This window comes from Furipterus horrens, unplaced genomic scaffold (assembly GCF_987537825.1).
Source record: "Furipterus horrens unplaced genomic scaffold, mFurHor1.1.pri manual_scaffold_5, whole genome shotgun sequence".
Lineage (NCBI taxonomy): Eukaryota > Metazoa > Chordata > Mammalia > Chiroptera > Furipteridae > Furipterus > Furipterus horrens.
The window spans coordinates 160,641,588-160,661,378 of record NW_028327175.1 but is presented as its reverse complement, the minus strand read 5'-3'; the positions used below and the strand labels follow the sequence as shown (position 1 = coordinate 160,661,378).

The 19,791-nt window shown below is 45.2% G+C and overlaps 1 protein-coding gene across 1 annotated transcript; it reads left to right on the top strand.

Annotated features, from left to right (window-relative positions):
* The first annotated feature begins 12,487 nt into the window (after nucleotides 1-12,487).
* Nucleotides 12,488-15,855, top strand: PRF1 (perforin 1). The gene is made up of 2 exons (XM_090279462.1): nucleotides 12,488-13,065; nucleotides 13,915-15,855. The coding sequence occupies exons 1-2, from the start codon at nucleotides 12,527-12,529 to the stop codon at nucleotides 15,041-15,043; spliced, it is 1,668 nt and encodes a 555-aa protein (XP_090135588.1). The 5' UTR covers nucleotides 12,488-12,526; the 3' UTR covers nucleotides 15,044-15,855.
* The last annotated feature ends 3,936 nt before the right edge of the window (nucleotides 15,856-19,791 follow it).

Genomic DNA, 19,791 nt, shown 5'->3' with positions numbered 1-19,791 from the left:
CACACGCACATGCACACACGCGCGCGCATATGGTCTGTCCCAAAAAAGTACAGCTGTTGTTAATATAATGAGAATGGTTTGCTTGACATCAACATAACCTGGCAGCCAGGGAGAGTGGACTGGAATGCGCATGTGTGAACAATAATGACTTCACTGTACTAGTCAGTGGGGGCGGTAGATGCTGTTGAATGAGCATGTGAACTGTGGGGCCGTTCCATTCAAAATGACTAAGCTGGTAGAGCAACGAATTTGCATCAAATTTTGCATTAGGTTTGAACATTCCTCTGTGGAAACTATTCAGATGACTCAGGAGACTGTAGCTATGGGCAACTAGTGATTGGCAGCTTCATCACGACAACGCACTCACTCGCTTAGGCATCATGTCTCCTGCAGAGTTTTCTGGCAAAACATCAAATCGCCCAGGTGACTCAGCCCCACTACAGCCCAGATCTGGTGCCCTGTGACTTCTGGCTTTTCCCAAAACTAAAATCACCTTTGAAAGGGAAGAAATTTCAGACCGTCAATGAAATTCAGGAAAATACAACAGGGCAGTTGAAGGCAACTGGGAGAACTGTGTGAGGTGCCAGGGTGCCTGCTTTGAAGGCGACTGAGGTGTCCTTGTCCAACACACAATGTTTCTTGTGTCTTGCATCTTCTTCAATATATGTCTCTATTTTTCATATTACATGGCTGGATACCTTCTTAACAGACATTATATATAGTACTGTATATGCATACATACTATATATGCATAATGTGAATATATATGTATATTTGTGTATGTATATATTTCATTTATAACAAAAGTAAACATGCATAAAGTTCTGAACCAAAATGAGTTAAGTACAAGATTAGTTAATTGCAACATTGTCTGCACAAGCAAAAGACTATAAGTCAAATGTCTATCAATAAGTGGCTGGTCAAATAACTTATATTTCTTTCATATATTGAAATACTGTGCAACCAGTTAAAAAAAAAAGAATGAGTAAACTCTATTTGCTTATATGGAGAAATCTTCAGACTATACTATTTGATAACACAATCAAAATACAAAACAAGATGTATAATATGCTTCCTTTTCTGTGAGAAAATTAGGAAATAAGCATACATTTATGCTACTATTTGCTTATATTTATGTGAAGAAAACCTCTGAGAGGACACTAAATAACCCAAAACAGAAAAAGAAAAAAAAGTGACACCTATGGAGGTAAGTTGGAATGGAGCAGATGGTGAAAGGGTCAGGAGCCAGATTATTTACTATATACCTTTTTATATTGTTTTGATTTTTGTATCTTGGTAAATTTATTACGTACAATAAAAACTCAGTAGGTGGATTAAATAGCAGACTACACGCAGCTAAAGCAAGAATTAGTGAGTTACAACAAAGAACTGGAGAAAATAATGGAACAGAGTACAGAGAGACAAAAAGTAGAAAATATTCCTAATTGGCATTCCAAAAGGCAAAAATAGAGAGAATGAGGGAGACAGAATATATAAAAATATAAAGGCCAAGATGTTTTCCAGAATAATGAAATAAGTGAATCCTCAGATTCAGGAAGAACAAATCCCAAACAGGATAAATTAAAAGCAATTTACACCTCTGGAGACATCTAGAGACACCCAGGGGTGTCACAAACCTGAAATTAAAAGCCATTGCACTAAACAAAGAAGATGACTACTGTGGTCCAGACATCTTAGGGGAACTCAGAAATGCCTATTCTTCAACTCTAATCCAAATCCTACACCTCAAATAAACTTTTCTTCCTCTGGTTTTTACAGGTATGCAAATCATTCTCCCTATCTGTATATTAAAATAAGTATTTGCTATAAGTTACGATATAAAGTTACATAATTATAGTTTTAAGACAAACCATGGCCAAGAATTCATCACAGATGAACAGAGTCAGGTCACAAAATCTGGGAATAGTTTTTGGGAAAAAATAACATGAAATTCAAGAAGGCAGTTCCATTGGCAATGGAGAAAATGATCATCGATTATGTAAATAATTGAGGGCTTAGAGGGGCCTACTGTTCAAATGATACTGTTGAGATTAATAAGTGCTGTATGCACAGGGAAATATTGCTTCAATGGAACAATTGACACTGAAGTACTTAATTTAGGTCATTTCGTTCCAGCTGTGGTTGAATCTGTCATAGTTTTCAACAAATAAGTAAATAAAAAGTAAAAAAAGCAATTCATATTTAGATACATAGTTTGTAGTAAATTTTCAGAAAATCAGAAATGAAAAGATCTTAATAACAGTCCCTCTTCTGAAGAGAAGACAAATTCTCTGTAAAGGAATGACAATTAACAGGAACATTGAAAGCTAGAAACAGTGAGCTAACTTCAAAGTCATTTTAAGATGTGTCAACCAGCAATAACTTCAGAGTGTCAATCAGCTTAAATTATGACTCAGAAACAAAGGTGAAATAAAGACGTTTCAGACAAACTGAGAGTGTATGCTGCTACCAGAGACACCCATTGAAAGTACTTCTACTGCGTGTACTTTAAGAAAAAAAGAAAATTATCCCCCAAAGAAACTCAGAAATGAAAGAATAATGAGCAAAATAATTGGAAAACACATGGGTAAATATAAATGAACACTGACTGTATTAAGTAATACTGTAGAACCAATGACTAATTTAGTAGAGGAAAAGTAAGCTAGAACTAAAATACTGAACAAAAGGAACCCTTAGAATGAGAAAGGGTGATATTAGTTAATAGCATTCTAAGTATCCCTCAAAAGGAGAACAATAGTAAACAACTTCAGACTTTACTAAGAGGGAATATTAGCATTATATGGGTAATCACTAATGAACAAGAACAATTTTAAGATCTGAAGCATTAGAGAGAAAAAGAAATGTAATTTTTAAAAGTTCAGTAAATCTAGAATAAGAACAGAGAAGGGGAAATACAGAAAAAGAAAGAAAATGAAAAAAATAACACATGATAGTAGAAATAAATTCTAATAGTTCAGTAATCACAATAAATGTGAATGGATTTAATGGACAGTTACATAGATAGATTGGATGACGAAACAAAATCTAACTAATTATGTTTAACAGAGACCCACCTAAAACATAACAACACAGGGAGTTTGAACGTAAGATAGAATATCTCCAAGGTGAGTACTAATCAAAAGAAAGTTGGTACACCTAAAAGTTATTAGGGTGGTAAATTTTGTGTTATGTGTATTCTACCACAGTTAAAAATAATAAAAAAAGAGAAAGTTGGGATAACTCTATTAATATGAGACAAAATTACATTATTTGGGATTAAAAGGGTCACTACATAAAGAGTTTAATTCACCAGGAAACAAAACAATGTTGAACTTGTTTAATAAAACAGCCTCAAAACATAAAGTAAAAGTTGATAGAACTCTAGCTGTAGGGAAAAATGTATAGCTCTTGAACAATTTATCTTCACAATGAGAGATTCTAACATGATTCTCTCAGTAATTAATCTATCAGAAGACCATGGATTTTTTTTTAATCATCACCCGAGGACATATATATTGATTGTAGAAAGAGAGGAACAGAAAGAGAGAGACAAACAGACATCGATGTGAGAGAGAATCATCAACTGGCTGCCCTCATACATGCTCCAACTGGCTGCAACCTTTTAGTGTACAGGATGACGCTCCATCGACTGAGCAAACCGAGCATGGCAAAAGACCATAGATTTGAACATAGAACACTATACCCCAAATTTAGCAAATTATAAAATAAAAATTATTTTAAATAATAGAATAAAATTATTCTCCTCAGGTACACAGGAACACTTATGAAATTAAACAGTAGACCAGAGAGAAAATTTCAACATACATCAAGAATGGCTGTCATATAGACATGTTCTGATGACAATGTAACTATGTTAGAAATCAATCACCAACATTATTTAAAACTCCATCTTCTTAAAATTGTAAAAAGCACACTTCAAAAAAACTCAGAAGTCAAAGAAAAATCATAAAGAAACTTGGAAAATATTAAGAAACAGCAATAATGAAAATACTTCGTACCAAAAATTTAGAGATGCAGTTAAAAAGATTCTTAGAGAAATGTAGAGTCTTAGAACAAAGACTGACCCAGCAATTTCAATTCTGGGTATTTATCCAAAGAAAACAAAAACACAAACTTGAAAAGATATATGCACCCCCATGTTAATGGCAACATTATTTATAATAACCAAGATATGAAAATAACTTAAGTGTCCCTCAATGGATGAATGGATAGAGAAAATGTGACTTATATATGTGTTACATATAAACATACACACACACACACACACACACACACACATACATACACAATGGAAGATTATTCAACCATCAAAAAAAAAAAAAATCTTGCCATTATGAAAATATGAATGGACCTTGAGGCCATTATGCTAAATGAAATAAGTCAAAGGCCAATACTTATATGTGGAATCTTAAAAAGAAAACAAACAAGCTCATGATGTAAAAAACTAACTGGTGGTTGCCAGAGGCAGGGGTTGGGGGTGGGTAAAATATGTGAATGGGGTCAAATGGTACAAACTTCCAGCTATAAAATAAATAAGTCATGGGGATGTAATGCACAGCATGGTGTCTATTGTATATTTAAGAGTTCTAAGAGAGTAGATCTTAAAAGCACCAAATAAGAAAAGATTTTATAGCTATGAAAAATAACTAAGCTTATTATGGTGATCATTTCACAATATAAACAAATACCAAATTATTATGTTATATACAAACTAATGTTCTATGTCAGTCATATATCAATTTCAAAACACAAAGAAGATTGAAAATAATGAGCTAAAGATTCAATTCAAGAAGTTAGAACAAGAACAATACAGGAAGTCAAAAGGATATAAGAAAAAGAAGAAAATAAAAAGCTAAGAATTAAATTAATAAAATAGACACAATAATAACTATGTATGGCTCCAGATGGGTACTAGACTTATTTGGAGATCACTTTGTAAGTCATATAAATGTCTAAGCACTGTGCTGTACACCTGAAACTAATAAATATTGAATGTCAACTGTAATTGAAATTTTTTTAAATAAAAAATGCATAAATAAAATGGAAAATAATAGAGGATCAATAAAGCCAAGAGTATGTTCTTCAAGAAAATTAATAAATTATACAAAAGCCTTTAGTAAGACTGATTAAGACAAAAGAGAAAAACTATAATTTTAAATATGTGTAATTAAAAATGGGACAACACTATGACTCAGGAAGATTTTTTTTAAGAGAGAAATTGTTGTGAATAACTTCATACCCACATGTGTGAAATTCTAGACAAAACCTGCAAGAGTTCCTAGAAAAATGTAATTTGCCAAAAACTGATACCAGAAAAAAAAACCACCAAAAAACTGAATAGAGCTATAACTATTGAAGACATAAACTCAGTAGTTAAAAATCTAATCAACTACAAAAACTGAATCCCAACCTTCTAAAAACTCTGCCACAAAATGGAAAAAGAAAAAAAATTCTTCAATTCATTTATGAGACTAAAGTTTAAAACTTGAGCGTAACTCTGGGTAAGACACTTGAGGGTGAGGAAGAAGAACCCCCAAGTTTCACAAACCTGTAAAGAAGAGGAAATAAAGACTGGTTGCAGGATGAAGGGAGCAACACCTGTGACTGCATTTTGGATCCTAAAATACTCACAATAATTACAATCTAAACACTTGCTTTGTTGCAGGACCTTTTTGATTACAGTTCATGTCTCCTATTCATATGTTAGATATGAAGTATGTAAGTAGATGCAAACATTACCAATATCTTCCTTGTGCATTCTGTGTAGGGTATCCATGGAGCTTTTCTGTCAAGAGTCAATATTTTGTCAGCTTAAAATATATATATATTTCCAGACACAAAAATAAACTTCAGGTGGATCATGGGCCTAAATGTAAAACTACAAGAATCTTTGAAGAAATTACAGGACTAAATCTTCATGAGCTTGAGTTAGATAAAAACTTCTTGGATATGACATTAAAAATAAAGGCAACGGGAACTTCCAGTCAAGATGGAGGCCTAGACAGACACTCTGCATCTCCCTCCACAACTAAGAAGGAATACAACTACCTCAAAACTAGAAACAACCAGAAGTTCCAGAAAATCAAACTGCATGAAATTCCAACAAACAAAGATATAAAGAAGAATGCTCATTCAGATAGGTAGGAGGGGAGGAGCCAGGGCAGAGAGGACACAATGTGGTGGTGGCAGCAGGGGTGGTAGCGGCAGGCCAGCGGAAAGCACAGTTACACGTTTTAAAAAGTCAGGAGGGACACCTGGGGAGCGTTCCCAGCTCCTCACCAGACTGTGCAGCTCATGGTCCCAGCACCAGGGAAAATCAAGCCTCATTGCTTCTGACTGTGCAAACCAGTGGGGGTTGGGGCAGAGGCAGAAACTGTCGGTCTCATCAGAGTCCGCTTGTTTAAAGGGCCCCCATGGTCCTAGAACGTCTGCAGACCCATCCACCCTGGGAACGACAGCCAGGACAGCAGCTAGAGAGGCACAAGTCCCATATGGAAGTGGGAGAAGTGCCTGGAAAAGGGGCGAGTGCTGGGAAAGCAGCATTGTTCCCTCTCAGACCCCTCCCCAACACGTAGTGCCACAACATGGTGAAACAGGTCACCCTGTGCTGACAAATATCTAAGGCTCCGCCCCTTAAAACGTAACAGGAGCGACAGCTCTCCTAAGACACAGAGGCAAACAAACACAGGAGCCTGTCAAGATGAGGAGACAGAGAAGTATGACCCAAAAGAGGGAACGGATCAAGGTTCCAGTGGGAGAACTAAGCGACAAGGAGATAGCCAACCTAACAGGCACAGAATTCCAAAAACTGGTGATAAAGATGCTCACAGGCTTGACAGATATGCTTGAGTATGGCAAATGCATAAGAGAAGGGCTATGCTAAGTGAAATGAAGAAAAATGCACACAAAACCAATGGTGAAGAGAGGAAAACCGGGGTTCAAATCAATGATTTGGAACATAAGAAAAAAACAGTCAACCAGTACAAAGTGAGGAAACAAGAATTGAAAAAAGTGAGAAGAGGCTTGGGAACCTCTGGGACAACTTTAAACGTGCCAACATCCGAATCATGGGGTCCCAAAAGGAGAAGAGGAAGAGCAAGATGTTGAAAACTTATGTGAAAAAATAATGGAGGAAAACTCCCCATATTTGGCGAAGAAAATAGACAAACAAGTCCAGGAAGCACTAAGAGCCCTGGGCAAGTTGGACCCAGAGGAGACCACACCAAGACACATCATGATTAAAATGCCAAACGTGAAAGATAAAGAGAGAATCCTAAAAGCAGCAAGAGAGAAGTGGAGAGTTGCCTACAAAGGGGTGCCTATAAGACTATCAGCTGATTTCTCAAAAGAAACCTTACAGGCGAGATGGGACTGGCAAGAAGTATTCAAGGTGATGAAAAGCAAGGACTTGCAACCAAAATTACTCTATTCAGCAAAGCTATCATTTAGAATGGAAGGGCAGATAAAGTACTTCCCAGACAAGGTAAAGCTAAAGGAGCTCATCATCATTAAGCCATTATTATATGAAATGTCAAAGAGACTTACTTAAGAAAAAGAAGATCAAAACTATGAACACTAAAATGACAACAAACTCACAACTATCAACAACTGAATCTAAAAAATAAAAACAAAATCCAACTAAGCAAACCAGAATAGAAACAGAATCATAGGTATGGGGATCATTTGTAGGGTTATCAGCTGGGAGAGGCAAGAGGGAGAAATGGGGAAATGGTGCAGAGATTAAGAAGAATAATTGGTTGGTACAAAATAGACAGGGGAAAGTTAAGAATAATATAGGAAAGGGTGAAGCCTAAGAACTTATATGCACGACCCATGGACATGAACTAAGGAGGGTTGGATTGCTGGAGGGGAGGGGGGTACTGGGCTGAAGGGAGTAAAGGGAAAAAATATTGGAACTACTGTAACAACAAGATCAATAAAATGTACTTAAAAAAAAAGTAAAGGCAGCAAAAGAAAAAATAGATTAATTGGATTTTATCAAAATTAAAAAAATTTGTGCTTTGAAGGATACCATCAAGAGAGTGGAAAGAACTCATGGAATAGGAGAAAATATTTGTAATTAGTTATCTGATAAAGGTCTAGGATCTAAAGTATTTAAAGAACTACAGTATTCCCTCACTTATCATGAGTATTACATTCTAGACCCCCCTGCAACAGGTGAAAATCTTCCAAGTAGGAACCTTACATTTATTTTAGTATTTATATATATTTTAAGGCTTTATAAACCCTTCGCACACACTTATAAACTGTTCCCAGTCCCTTATTAACCTTTCTCACTCCCTTATTAACCTTTTCCACACTTTTATAAGCACTACTTATGTTCTTAAACATATTCTACCCTCTTAAACCTACGTAACTTTAATAACATATGTATACAGTACCACAAAATCCTGCGATATAGCAAAAAATCCACAATAAATAATTAAATATAATATTTTTAAAAATCCCACGCTACAGTGAGGCAGTGATAAGGAGCCATGACATAGAGAGGAACTACTGTATTATAAATCAACAGGTACAAGACAACCCAATTCAAAAAGGGCAAAGGAGTTAAATAGACATTTCTCCAAAGATGCTCAACATCATTAGCCACAGGGGAAATTCAAATCAAAAGCACAATGAGACACAATTTCAGATACAGAAGAATGGCAATAATCAAAGTGTCAGATAGTATCAAGGATGTGGGGAAGTGGAGCCCTCACACACTGTTGGGAGGAATGTAAACTGGTGCAGCCACATAGTAAAGCAGTTCCTTAAAAAGTTGCCACCTGACCCAGCGATTCCACTCCTATATATGAGAAATGAAAACGTATGTCAGCACAAAACTTGTACACAAATGCTCATAGCAGCATGATTCTTAATAGCCAGAAAGTGAAAACAACTAAAATGGTCATCAGCTGATAAATGGATAAACAAAGAGGTACATTCATGCAAATGAATATTATTCAATCATTAAAAAGGAATAAAGTACTGATACATGCTATAACTTGGATAAACCTTGAAAATATTATGTTAGGTCAAATGAGCCAGACACAAAAGTTCACATCTTATATAAATCAATTAACAAGAAAATTCCAAAATAGGAAACCCATAGAGACAGAAAGTAGATTAGTGTTGGGAAAACGAAAACTTGACTGCTAATGAGTACAGGCTTTATTCAGTGAGTGATGAAAATGTTCTAAAATTGACTGTGGTGCTGGGGACACAGCTCTGTGAATATACTCAAAAACTACTAAATTGTACAATATAAGTGTGAATTACATTGCAATAAAGTTGTTAATGAACCATATCAATAGTATCTGGCAATTGAAACTTAGGTCTCTGAGGAAAAACTGTGCTTTAAGCACATTTCAAGTGCTCCGTTTCAACTGTTGTGTAGGCCAAAACCAGCAGTGTGAGCCTCGGTGTCATCACTGCCCTTTAACGGACCGCCTGCCCATCCCCAGCATCTGGACACCCAAAACTTGCTAAATGCACTCTTCAACACTCAGAATCTAAGGCTTCCTAGAAATTCTCAAGTCCTCCCTTTGCTTTCATAGATGAGGAAACTCACTCAGAAGGGGCTGAAAACTCGAATGCCAAGAGCCACCCAGCAGATTCTCACACAGCTGAGATTAGAACCTGTTGCCTCCACCTTCCCTCTCTCTTCCTACAGATAGTTTGCAGAATTTCCATGCTCCCCCCCCACACTGGTTTTCTGAGCACAGTCAGAACTGCGGTCCTCACAGCCCGGGGCATCCAAGTCAGGCCCTGGGCAGGAACTAGAAGGGGGTCTGGAGGCCGCAATTTCTTGCGGGGAGGAGATGGGTCAGGTCCGAGAAGGCAGTGTAAGCCCTCTTCCCGTAAGAGCAGGGAACCCAAGGCAGACATGAACTCAAGGTGTGAACTACCTCATGGTGTCACGTATTGCCTGGGGTCTGTGGCTATTGTTCCCATCACTGCACAGTTGGAGGGTAAGTTATGAGAACGGCGCCCACTTAACCAGCTGTCCCCACCTCGTATCAGTGTGATTTTGCTCCCCCGCTGACCCAGAAGTTGTCCTGTGAGTCAATCGACCCGTGGAAATTTTACCTTCGAGGAAGACAAAAACAAAGAAGACCCTGGGCCACTCAAATATCTCTCTCCAGCAGGGCTCCCCAGATGTCCCCCACCTACCCTGTGGCCACAACCACAGGCCAAGGCTGTGGAGGAGGCCAGGACCAGTGTGGCCACTGGCTCTGCTCACAAAGACAGGGCAGGAGACCCTGTGCTGGGGTACGTGTTTGGGTCCCAAAACCTGGGTGGGGCTGGGATGTAGATGTGGGCAGGAAGTGGGCAAGGAGGTCTGAACAATGTTTATTCCCCCCATTGCTCAGGAAGGAGGGAATGGTCACATGTATTAACACTGGCTAAGGGCCAGGCACTGTTCTAAACGCTTCACACGTAGTGAGCCCACAAATCTTCACACCCTATGGGGTCTACACTATTGTTATTATCATTTTTAGTTGAGGAAACTGAGACACCAAGAGACTAAAGCAACTTGCCAGGCCACACAGCTAGTACACACCTGAGCTGGCCCAAGCCCGGCCAAGGCTGAGCCCATGCTGTGAGCTCCTTCTCTGTCCTGCCTCTTAGGTCTCACCTCTGCCATGCTGTCGGTCAGAAGCAGGGAAGGCACCCCCGCCAGCCTGTTCGTTAACAATGGAGATGAACACAGGAATCCTCGGGCCCCTGTGTTCACTCCATGCTAAGCCTCACAGTTTTCCCCCGGCCCCCACATCCTAGGCTGCTCTGCATGGAGAGTGAGCCTCTGGCCTTTGCAGTTTGCTTCCTGAGGGCTGTCAGCAGGGCCGGATGAGGAGGTGAGCACAGGGTGGGCGCTGGTGAGAGGGGGGAGTGTGAGGGGGACCTGTGACCACAGTTGGGGGCAGGGCAGGAAGCAGAGGTGATGTGAACAGTGGCCTGGTGACAAGCCGTGTGTGAGCTGTCTGGTAGGCCGACACTGCCACTTCAGGAGCCTCCCGCGGAGAGAGGCAGTGTCTGTGTAGAAGCAACTCCACGTAGGACTTCAGGTATGGAGGCAGCAGGGGCCAGGGAGGCTGGGAGTCCCTGGGTGGGGACAGAGAGGCCTGGGACAGGGGCCGCTCCTTTGGAAGGAGAGCCTGATGGAGCAGGAAGTGCTGTCAGACAGATTTGAGCTCCAGACTGTGCTCATCGTCACTATACTCAATGGGCAGCCTCATGCCGGCTCTGGGCCTCAGCTCCTCATATGTATAAGATGTTAGAATACATAGCTCCAAGACCCCTTAAAATGCTGGCAGTGAATGCTTCTAAGAAAGCTGGAAATGGGCTTCCTGGGAGATAATAGGATGAGGGCCAAGATGGAGGCTGAGTTCCTTGGATTAAGGATAGGAGTTGTGCTGCCTCCTAAGTGAAGTAATCCAAGGGCTCTGAAAGCCTCCCCTTATCCCACTCACCACTCAGGGACGGCCGTGCTGCCTGGGCTCCACCGTTCAAGTCGCTCCCATGGGTGAGGCACAGAAGGCCAACCAGAACGCAGGGAAGCTCCTGTTGTCTGTAGTGCCTGCGTCAGAGACACTGCTGGCCCGGCAGCTGCTGGAGGGGAACGGCCTCCCAGGAGCTCAGTTTGGATAGAGGTAGAGAGAGGAGATTCCAGATCATAAGCAGGCCCAGGTGAGATTCCAGGGTTACTTTAGAATGAAGAAGAACTTTCTAGCTAATCGTTGTCTGAGAGTGAGCAAAAGGTAGTCATGCCACAATTCCACAGAGCATGGCGGGGAGGGCCAAAAGGAGACATGAGCATCAGGAGATCTGGAGAGCAAGCTTAAAGCCCCTCCCCACACAGGATCTGAGGGTATAAGCCTAGGGACAGCTTTTATTCTAGAATTTAGACTGACATCCTTCGATGAGGCTCAGAGAGAGGGCCCCAAAGGAAGAATGGGAGAATAACAGTGTGGCACAACCTTATTTCTTTTCCATTTATATCAAAGACTTAGTGGGAAAGAGAGAGAATGAGGGAGGTAGAGTGTGGAAAGCATGGCTTGTTCTGGGGCCCAGAATGGCACTTCTCCAGGATTCAGTCTTCTCCAGAGTCCCCAGGTCCATTCCAAAATCTGCTACAGCTACTCCTTGTTCCCCTCCTATGCACACAGAGCCCCTCCCCACCAGCAGCCACTGTGGGGAAAGAGACATCAATCTGGATCCCCAATAAGCCTTCAATAGTGAAATTCTAGCAAGGGGCTCCTTCTAGCTATGTGACCTTGAGCAAGTCACTTCTCTCTTTAGGCCCATCCATACAATGTGGGAGGTGACCAGGTTTGTAAAGGCCATTCCAGCTCTGGTGTTCAATGACTTTAGAGATATCTCAGTCCCTCTGCATTCTATATGCCTGGATTACCCACAGTTGTGGGGAGGGGTCAGCCATTCTCCATGTCTCTGTCCCCCAGCTTCCTGGAGCCCAAACACACCCTGTCTCCACAGCTCCATGGCCACCAGTGTGCTCCTCTTGGGCTTCCTGCTCCTGCTGCTGCCCACGCCTGCTCCCGCCCCCTGCCACACTGCTGCACAGTCTGAGTGCCAGCGTGTTCGCAAGTTTGTGCCTGGCTCGTGGCTGGCAGGGGAGGGCGTGGATGTGACCAGCCTCCGCCGCTCAGGCTTCTTCCCAGTGGACATACAGCCCTTCCTACGGCCCGATGGCACCTGCACCCTCTGCCGCAACGCCCTACAACGGGGTGCCCTCCAGCGCCTGCCCCTGGCGTTCACCGACTGGCGTGCTCATGGCTCGGGCTGCCAGCGCCAAGTGGTCAAGGCCAAGGCCAGCTCCACAGAGACCGTGGCCAAGGATGCGGCTGCCGTCATCCGCAATGACTGGAAGGCAGGTCTGGAAGTAAGTCCCAAGCCCAGTGCCAGTGTTCAGGTATCAGTGGCTGGCTCGCACTCCAAGGAGGCCAATTTCGCGGCCCAGAAAACTCACGAGGACCAGTACAGCTTCAGTAGTGACTCAGTGGAGTGTCACTTCTACAGGTGAGAGCTAAGGGTAGTGGCAGAAGGGGCTTGAAAAAATTGTGGGACATTCTGGGTGGTCTGGGAGCCCTGGAATGGCAGAGTGGGGACTCAAGGCTGCTTCCACCAAGAGGAAACTACAGCCCAGGTTCTCACACACCAGGTGGTCCAGTGCCCTGTGGCCCTGATCTGGAAGAGTCTAGGGAGGGGACAAGTGGAGAGGAAGCAAGGCTGTGCCTTCAGGCCTATTGAGCACCCAACCCCCTCCTTCCTGGGCATTGCCAGCCTTCTGTGGGCAGGAGACCTGGCTGGGTCCCTCCCATCCCTGGGCCTCCTTCCATTCAATCATTTCTACTTTATCAAGCTCTGTGCTGGGTATTAGGGCTACAGTGCTGAGCAAGAGCGGTCACACCCCCAGCCCTCAGAGACCTAGGTCCCACACCTGAGAAATGCATGATCTCCATGGGCAACCCCGAGTCACCTGCCCTCACTTCGCACCCTGGGAAGCCATGTTTCCCCCACAGCGAGACAAGGCACCTCCCGCCCGCATGACCAGGGCACATGGGGCCCAATCGAGGGGACAGATAAACAAAGGTCACAGGACTAGGGTCCAACACTAGAGAGATACCATCAGTGCGGTATCATTGCTTTTATAATTAGAAAATAAAAAGAAAGAAAAATCTTTATTTCGGAAAGGAAGAGCAAACATGGCTCAGCAAAGTAGCCAAGTCACTGAAGGTCGACTGAGTGGGTTTCCTGGGTCTAGGTCCTAGTTCTGCTGCTTACAGGTGACCTGGGCAATCTTGAGGGACTTGAGGAACAGGGCTCCCCACTGCTGGGCCTGCCTGACATTTTTTCTGTCCCCCCCAGTTTGCGCCTGGTGCACTCTCCACCACTTCACCCCGATTTCAAGAGGGCTGTCAGGGCCCTGCCCCCCCACTTCAATGCCTCCACCGAGCCAGACTATCTCCGGCTCATCTCCAACTACGGCACCCACTTCATCCAGGCCACGGAGCTGGGTGGCAGGGTCTCTTCCATCACTGCCCTGCGCACCTGCCAGCTGGCCCTGGAAGGGCTCACGGCCAACGACGTGGGGGACTGCCTGAACGTCGAGGCCGCAGTCAGCATAGGCGGCAGAGCCAGCTCCTCAGCGGAGCTCAAGGCCTGTGAGGAGAAGAAAAAGCAGAGCAAGATGACAACCTCCTTCCACCAGACCTACCAGGAACGTTATTCCAGAGTGGAAGGAGGCCTCCACACCTCCCTGCATGACCTGCTGTTCGGGAACCATGCTGGGCCTGAGCAATTCTCAGCCTGGGTGGCCTCACTGCTGGACCACCCCGGCCTGGTGGACTACACCCTGGAGCCTCTGCACTTGCTCTTGGAGAAGCAGGACCCACGGCGGGAGGCACTCAGGCAGGCTGTGAGCCAGTATGTGACACAGAAGGCACGCTGGAGGGACTGCAGCCGGCCCTGCCCCCCGGGACAGCAGAAGAGCCACCGTGACTCCTGCCAGTGTGTGTGCCACGGCTCGGCGGTCACCAGCCAAGGCTGCTGTCCCAGGCAGAGGGGTCTGGCCCGGCTAGAGGTTATGGACCTCCAGGCGACAGGTCTGTGGGGAGACATATTTACTGCCACAGATGCCTATGTGAAGGTTTTCTTTGGAGGCCAGGAGCTGAGGACAGGCACAGAGTGGAACAATAACAATCCCCGTTGGAGGACACGACTGGACTTTGGGGACGTGATCCTAGCTACAGGGGGACCCCTGAGGGTACAGGTCTGGGATGCAGACAACGGCTGGGATGATGATCTTCTCGGCAGCTGTGACCGGACTCCACATTCTGGCTGTCACAGGGTGGAGTGTGGCCTGAATCATGGTAAGCTGAGCTTCTCCTACTGTGCCAAATGCCTGACTCACTTGACAGGGAAAACCTGCCTGGAGTACGCTCCCCAACCGCTTCTTGGGGAGCCTCCTGGAAACCGGAGTGGAGCAGTGTGGTGACAACAGGAGGCCTTGGGTCTGGGCTGAAGGGGTCCTCACAGAGGGAACAAGGGCCTATCTTCATACCCCTACTAAACAGGTGGAAGATGGAGGCTTTTTTCTTTTTTTTCCTTCTTCAGTGAGGCGGCTGTATTTATAGGCCAGCCCCAAGTCTCCTGGTCCAGTCTGCCTTGGCTCTCTGATATTCCCAAGCCCAGGAAATGAACTGGGCTGGGCCAGGCCCTACCACCACTGCCAAACAGGCTTGGTCAGGAGCTGCGCAGAAGTGCCTCCAGGCTGCTTGGTGTCACTGAAGAGCTTCCCTTGCAGTTCTTTATAACACAATGAAATGTTCATCATATTAGAGCTAACCCCTTCTGTTCCCAGATGCTCTGTTGATGTCTTATTGCCCACCTACTTTGCCTCTCAGACCACCTAAGGCAGTGGTTCTCAACCTTCCTAATGCCGCGACCCTTTAATACAGTTCCTCATGTTGTGGTGACCCCCAACCATAAAATTATTTTCGTTGCTACTTCATAACTGTAATTTTGCTACTGTTATGAATCATAATGTAAATATCTGATATGCAGGATGTATTTTCATTGTTACAAATTGAACATAATTAAAGCATAGTGATTAATCACAATAACAATATGTAATTATATATGTGTTTTCCAATGGCCTTAGGCGACCCCTGTGAAAGGGTCGTCCGACCCCCAAAGGGGTTGCTACCCACAGGTTGAGATCCGCTGACCTAAGGGCTATCATGACCAGTCTCATTGTGTACACAACCTGCCAGAGGACCAATAAACATGATATGATGACAACTCTGATGGTGGTAGCTGTGGCAGAGGAGAGCATGCGCACCAAACACAGCCCTGGCAACCCTATACAGTTGGACAGGTGGCTCATCCCAAGGACACTTCTGTTGAAAATGTGGGGACCCAGAATACTTTACTTTCTGCATAACTCTCTGATTTGAGAAACAGCAGCATAAACTCGGTGGTAAGCGGCAGTGGACATTCAGTTCCCAGCTGGGAGACAATAGGGGATGGTGAGGACTATGGTGAACTGAAGGTCACATGTCTTATCTAGAGGGGGCTGTAGCTCTGACCCAGCCAAATATTCCCAGGCAGGAATGTGAGCCCAGTGATGCCACATCCTCTGGGATCTTAAAGTAACAAGAAATCTCAACTTGACTTGCTAATTGGTGGCAATTTCTTTCACCTTATAAAAATAAACTACTGAGGGAAAACATGGTACAAGCCAAAGAGAATGTGTATGCAGGCCATAACGGATCTGGAGCCATCAGTTTGGAAACTCTGACTTCAACAGAACCTATTTGACAGGCTGAACCAAGGTGTTGTCTGAGGTTTTCCTGGCCTTGGTCTGCAGTAAATACCAGAGTTTTGGGGTCTGATACCAAATGAAATGGTCTCTGTTTCATGTGCCTGGGACACAGGCCTCAGGCCCACAGAGTGGGTGGGAAGGTTCAGGGAGGCTTCCTAGATGTAGTAGGTTTGGGCTGCATGGGCCGTTGTCAGAGGGGCTCAGAGTGGCGGCACAGCACTCCTGACTCTCTTTGAAACTCCCTATAAATTAAGTCCCTTGAGGTTTGTGTGGACCCCTAGGCTCCCAAGTCCCAAAATGACACTGACCCCGAATCCTCCAGTGGGGCAGGAGGGCCGGTGAGTCCTGAAAGCCAGCTGAAAACCACCGTTCTCAGCCTGTTTCCGTTCACAGCCACATACACAAACAACAGCAGAAGAAAAATCATGAAACTTCATGCTGGCTGCTGCACTAATTAAAAGTAAACATGGGTGGGAGCTATAACCACTGCCCCTTGTCCCCATCCCCCACCACCCTTGGGGAAAGCAGGGACAGGGCAGGCCTGGCTGAGGGAAATATCCACATGGTCAGTGACCTCCACCAAGTCCATCTGCTCCCCGGGCCTTGGTTTCCCCAAAAGACAATCTTTGCTCTACTCCCTTCTCAGGGTGCCATGAGCTTTTCTAGAAGGTCGGTGCTATGAAAGGGGTCCCGAAAGATCATCTGGTCAACCCTCCCTGTATTACCTACAGGAAAGGTGAGGCCCAGAAGGAGAAGGGATTTCACTGTGGTTACAGCAGTTAGTGGCAGAGTGAGGTCTCTTTAAGTCCTGGGCTCCACTCCAAGCGCAGCTTTGGAGGGGACAATAGAACTCAGAAAGGCTGGCTCTGGGGAAAACCATGAGACACAACCAAGGAGAAGAAAGGGCCACCATGAGTTAGGGGCCTCTATGGAGCCCTCAACTCTAACTCAAAACCCAATGTGACATTTTTGTTTGCACCCTACATGGACACCGAGACACTTGGTTACACATGAGGCCCCTCATTTGTTTGGGCAAGTCCCCACTTCACCAGATAGCTTCCATTTGCCCTCCAGGCCTTGTCTGCACCCTGCTCCATCTGCTCTGGCCCAGGGGCTGACCTGTCTGAGCCGTCTGTCAGTGGGCAAGAGATTGGAGGCAGGGGAGAGTGCAGAGATTAGGCATTTACTCTGCTCAGTGTATCCCAGTGACGTGGCCTCGGGGTGGCTGTGTCCCTCTTCCTCTCCAGGGCGCCTCTGCTTGGCTCTCTCCTTCTTATTGGATTCCAGCAACCACCCCTCATTCCTTCAGACCTCAGGGTGGTAACAGCTCTGCAGCTATGAACCCCGAGTTCCTGCACTGTCTCTCATGCTTCCCCACCTTGGTAAATAGGCCCTTTATAAACAACCCCCCTCAAGTTATTATCATTTGAATATCCCATCAGCTTCTGCTATGGTCTGAATGTGTTCCCTCAATAATATTAGAAGGTGGGACTTTTGGCAGGTGATTACATGGGATCACTGTCCTTACACAAGAGGCCCCAGAGAGACCCTTGCCCTTTGCACCATGTGAGGACAGAGCAAGCAGGCACCATCTGGGGACCAGAACGTGGACCCATGGAATCTGCCAGCACCTTGATCTTTGTCTTCCAGCCTCCAGAGCTGTGAGAAATAAATTTCTGTTGTTTATAAGCCACTCAGTCTTGGTACTTTGTTATAGCAGCTCAAATGGACTAAGACAGCTTCTTATTGGGACCCTGGTGATACCCCACCTATGTGTCCTGCCAAGAAACAGAGCACCTCCCCTACCCAGAAGCTGAACATGCCCGATTCTTGCTTCCCCAACCTCTCCTGTGACTAGGAAAGGATGTATGACCAGGGCTGCTGGTTAGATGCAACTGTCCCAGGTGTGGAGTCCCTTCAAGAAAGGTCAGGATCTGAGGGCAGGTAATTTATGTGGGAGGCAGTCCCAGGAAGCTCCAGTAGGGGAGAGGGGAAGGGAGCCAGAGAAGGGGTGGTGGCCCATAAGAGGTACATTAGCAGGCATGTCACTGCTGCAGGCAACCAGAGCCAGAAGAACTCGGACCTCAGAGCTATCAAAGCTGGGGATGGAGGGAGCTGGGCATCCACAGACCACTTCCCATTGATCACTGGGTTCTTTTCCTACTTATTTCATCCAGCCTTGGATTCCAGTGCTAGCAACTATAAACCCCATCCCATCTTCTTCTCCCTCCCTGCTGCCAACACCCTCATCCTGTTTTCCAACCATCCTCCCACCCACCCTTGTGGGCCCCTGTCCTTAGAATCACCACTCAACTGTCCCCAGCAACTCTCTCCTCTTGGCCAAGGACATGAAGCCCAGGAGGGCAGGCACCATTCACAGTTCTCATTCAACAGACTGAGGACCTGCTGTGAGTTGGTCCTGGGGGACCACTGAACAATCCAGACAGAGCATCTGCTCTCATGAGGCCAGATGGGAGACAGATGTGGGCATAATGGAAGATACAGGGAGCGGGGTGACATTCAGGGCAGGGGGCTTGGCTGGATTGCTCTTCTCTCATTTTCACATTCCTACACACACACACACACACACACACAGTCCAAGTGATCTCTTCCAAGCCTTGGGGCTGACACTGACAACAGCCCAGTAGGTGTTTTTAAACTGTTGCCACAGCACCTGCATCTCCCGTCAGACATGTTTCATGGTCTCTGGGCTATGGCCCTTGGCTACCCTGGGCCTGTGTCTCAGATGCGAGTGAGCAGAGGAGGGCCCACGGGAGGAGCAGCAGGACAGAGATGAGGGAGAGCCTCGGGGAGATGCAGGAGCACCCTAGTGGTGCTGAGATGCTGTGAGTCCTCTAGTGCTCTCCATTCTCCCACATCTGTCACCAAGGCCAGCCAAAGCCTGTCCATGTCCCCAGGGTCCCATGCTCAGTCAGCCCCGGCATCTGTACCTGAAGGCCCATACTGCAGCCCACTCTGTCTGCCCCAGTGGAAGGCCACAGTGCTGGGGAAGCATCCATGCCCCACTCAGCCCAGAACAGTCTTCAGTGGCCAATGGGGGTGGTCTACAAATACTCCAGCTCCTTCCCCTTGAGAGGGGTAACCCTGAAGGAAAATTCTACGCTGGCTCCCAGAGTTCTCCAGCTCAGTTAAGCCCTAGCATCCACAGAGGTGACTTGCTTGACCACACAGGGTCTCTTGACTGACTCCGTTCCCTGTCTCAGTTCCCCACTCCCCTGCTAGTATTTTCTGGAATCACCTCCCACATAAACTACCTGCCTCAAGGTCTGCCTCTGGGAAAACCAGGAGAAGCACATCTCAGCACATCATTGCCTTGCTGAAAGCCCTTCATTGGTTCCTTGTGGCTCTTGGGATAAAAGTTCAAACCTCCTAATGTGACACACATGTAACCCCACTCT